Source organism: Poecilia latipinna, unplaced genomic scaffold (assembly GCF_001443285.1).
Source record: "Poecilia latipinna isolate Pla-1442-1.1 unplaced genomic scaffold, P_latipinna-1.0 Scaffold861, whole genome shotgun sequence".
Lineage (NCBI taxonomy): Eukaryota > Metazoa > Chordata > Actinopteri > Cyprinodontiformes > Poeciliidae > Poecilia > Poecilia latipinna.
The window spans coordinates 260,338-263,621 of record NW_015113477.1 but is presented as its reverse complement, the minus strand read 5'-3'; the positions used below and the strand labels follow the sequence as shown (position 1 = coordinate 263,621).

The window sequence follows — 3,284 nt, the reverse complement described above, 5'->3', positions numbered from 1 at the left end:
TTTAGTTCAATGTTGTTCTTTCCCCTCATTTTGAAACATTATCAAAAGCCTATATCTGGAAACATGATTTTAGTGCATAAATGGAAATAATTGTTTAAGTGTGGGATTCAAAAGTATTTATATTAAACTGAGACTTTTTTTTTTATGTGAAAACTTTTTTTTATTTTTTATAATTGTTGTAAATTTTAAGATTTACAACAATGGGGTACATTCAACCCGATGAATGTACCCCATTCATTGGGGTGAATATCTTAAACATTTTGGGAGTGTGTTGGTGTGAATCGAGAAACGTAGATAAGCCATAAAAAAGCTGGGTTGCTTTTTAAATAATCCAGGCTGTCTTCTAATTTGAAGCAAAAACACATTATTGATGCAGTCGTCTCCATGGAAACTGGACCAATGCTGCTTATACCATAGCTAGGTTGCAGGTTGAGTGAATCCCAGCTACAACTAATAAACGGCTCAACAATCACCTGGAAAATTTTCACATCAGTAGAAAGAAATTCACTGAATAAAATAACTTCCTGTTTCGGAACAGACCAACCCAATCAGCAAACATCTACGGAAGAAACCGGGCAGAATTGGTTGCTCTTGCTTTGTGATTCAGGCTCTTGGTGTCCGTGTGTTTCTGCTTGCATTTAGCTGTTGTTAGACCACTTTCTTCTTTGTGTCTCTTCCCTCTTGTTCCTCACAGAAAAGAGGAGGGTCACGTTTGAAAGTAAGTTAGCCACCATCAAACGCCTGAGCTCACCTCCGATGCCAGCATGCTGCACCGTGTGGAAACTTTCCGCTCTCGCTGTGTTCGTCTGTTTCACTGTCTAACTTGACCAAAGACGGCTTTCTTCCTCGAGACAGGAAGACGTGTTGTGTAGGACGGGTGGCTTTTCACTCAGGAGCATTTAAATACATTTCATGCTTACTAGCATGTGCAATCTGATTTTTAGTTTGACTGTTTTAAGGCCCAGTTCCAAATCCATTCCTTAAAACGCCTTCCAGTGCTTGAAAATAATGCATCTGATGCAAATCTTTGCTGATCCTTGCAGTTATTTACCACTTTGCCTCATGTCAGTAACTTCTATCTCTGCATCGTTTTTTTTTTCTTCGTTTTTTTTTCTCTTTCCCCTGTTTGCTTTGCAGAATTCGGTCGCCGTGTGAAGGAAAGAATGCACCACAACATTCCTCATCGTTTCACTGTCGGCCTCAACATGAGGGCTGCCAAATGTGCCGTCTGCCTGGACACTGTTCACTTTGGACGGCAGGCTGCCACTTGTTTAGGTCTGTATCGTGCTTTTCAGCGGCACAGATGGAACATAAAAAATATTTCCGGGGACACTTTATTGGCAGGAAATAACAAAAATACTGGAATCATTCTTGTAACGCAGCCTTTAGATGGATTAATCTGGCTTCTTTCTTCCTGGGTAGGATCATCGGTTTCACAGCTATCGTCTTAGAAAAGACAATAACAGAGACAACAATGTCCAAGTTGATTGACTGCTGGCCTGGAGTTGTTTACATGTACCCCATTCATTGGGATGAATATCTTAAACATTTTGGGAGTGTGTTGGTGTGATTACATATATACTCCACTCCACTAATGTTTAAACACACTTCCCTTAGCAATGTGTAGAAAAAAACAAAGTGTAGCAGTCAGCAGGACTCTGGTATAATTCCAGCTGGTTATTTGATCTCTCTTCTTACCAGATTTTTTTTGCCAAGGACTCAACAGAAATAGTCCACACATTTCCAATCATTTTGTCGTCTCAGTCGTTTTAATAAATTTGTTCTCATTGTCTGACTGGAACAGCCGATATTGCCCATCTAGTTATTGATTTGAGGTGAAGTAGAGTGATTTGGAGAAAGTCGTAGTTTTTGTGCTGTTCTGAAGTTTGGACGCCTTACCTTCATTGCAGACACCTTTTGTTATTGTGGCTATACTGCTTTGTCTGAGCATGAAACCTTTTCTCCAAGGGCTATCTTGCCAGTCTGTTCTCCACAGATCAAGTTGAAGTCAAGCTGTCTTCTTTGAGGCTCCTGCAACCAGCTTTCAGTTCGTCATTCATTCTCACCAGTTTCTTTTCATCTGAGAGGGACAGATGGTTGAAATTTGGCCACAGTCGGGCGTTTTAACAGGACACTGTTTTTTAAACCAATGTCAAAACTGTTTTGGAGTGGATAAGTCAGGCTCAAGTTAGGCTTCAGGAATGGCCACAGGCTAAAACCAAGTTTACTATATACTATATTTAAAAGGCCAGTCTGTGCTAGGAAACTGTACAGTTTAAATGAACTCTACAACTTCTGATAAGGATGATTAAATATCCAGAGAGGATTATTCTAGATGCTTTTTGGTAACGAAACTGGATCTTGGGGTTATTTTAATGTAATGGTGAGCTGTTTTAAAGGCTTTTTTCATCCTCCTTTCTGTCTCGTTGCAGAGTGCCACACCCTGTGCCACCCCAAGTGTTCCCCGTGTCTGCCGGCCACCTGCGGTCTGCCAGCCGAGTATGCCACTCACTTCTCAGAGGCTCTGTGCAGAGAAAAGACAAACTCACCCGCTTTGCAAATGAAGGAGGCCACTGGGCACGTTCGTCTCGAAGGATGGATGAAGCAGCCTAGGTAATAGTCTTCCCCAGTACAGGTGTTTTACAGCTTTTCTGAATGTTGTATACAGCAGTAATAAATAGTTTAAACCTTCATATTTCACTGGATAGAAATGGCAAACGCGGCCAGCAAGGATGGGAGAGGAAATATGTGATTCTGGACGGAACCAAACTATCGGTCTACGATACTGAACCTGCAGAAGGTCAACAATTGTTTTTGTTTTGTTGTTGTTGTTTTTTTTCTATGCATTACATTTTTAAAATAAAGATAATTCTGTTGAATTTATATTGATATAATTTAAGTTCAGGTTTTCCTGCATAGACCACATCTGTTTCTTTTTTTTAGACTCTCTAAAGGCAGAGGAGGAGTTTGAGCTGTGTTTAGGTGATGGAGAGGTCACAGTTCACGGAGCCATCGGTGCCTCTGAGCTCATCAACACGGCCAAGTCGGGTAAGAAAAACTACAGTTAATTCTGCTGATGAAAAAAGATCGAATGTTTTTCATTTTGTCATTTTCTGGTTTCAATGTTTGCTTTCACTACGGCATTTGTAAAACAAAATAAAAATGAGGCCATACCAACAACTATCTGTGTTTTTTTTTTTTTTTTTTTTTTTTTTGGAAAATTTTAAAAATTTATTTTTAAATTTTTTTTTTTTTAAAAAAAAAAAAAATAGAGTTTTTTTTTC

The 3,284-nt window shown here is 39.4% G+C and overlaps 1 protein-coding gene across 1 annotated transcript in view; it reads left to right on the top strand.

The window, feature by feature from the left end:
• cita (citron rho-interacting serine/threonine kinase a) overlaps positions 1-3,284 on the top strand; it is a 44,543-nt gene that overhangs the window by 27,540 nt on the left and 13,719 nt on the right. The window contains exons 27-31 of the mRNA XM_015048121.1: positions 643-718; positions 1,138-1,275; positions 2,433-2,613; positions 2,709-2,800; positions 2,944-3,048. Of these exons, the coding sequence (XP_014903607.1) occupies positions 643-718; positions 1,138-1,275; positions 2,433-2,613; positions 2,709-2,800; positions 2,944-3,048 (592 nt within the window). The remainder of the gene's footprint in view (positions 1-642; positions 719-1,137; positions 1,276-2,432; positions 2,614-2,708; positions 2,801-2,943; positions 3,049-3,284) is intronic.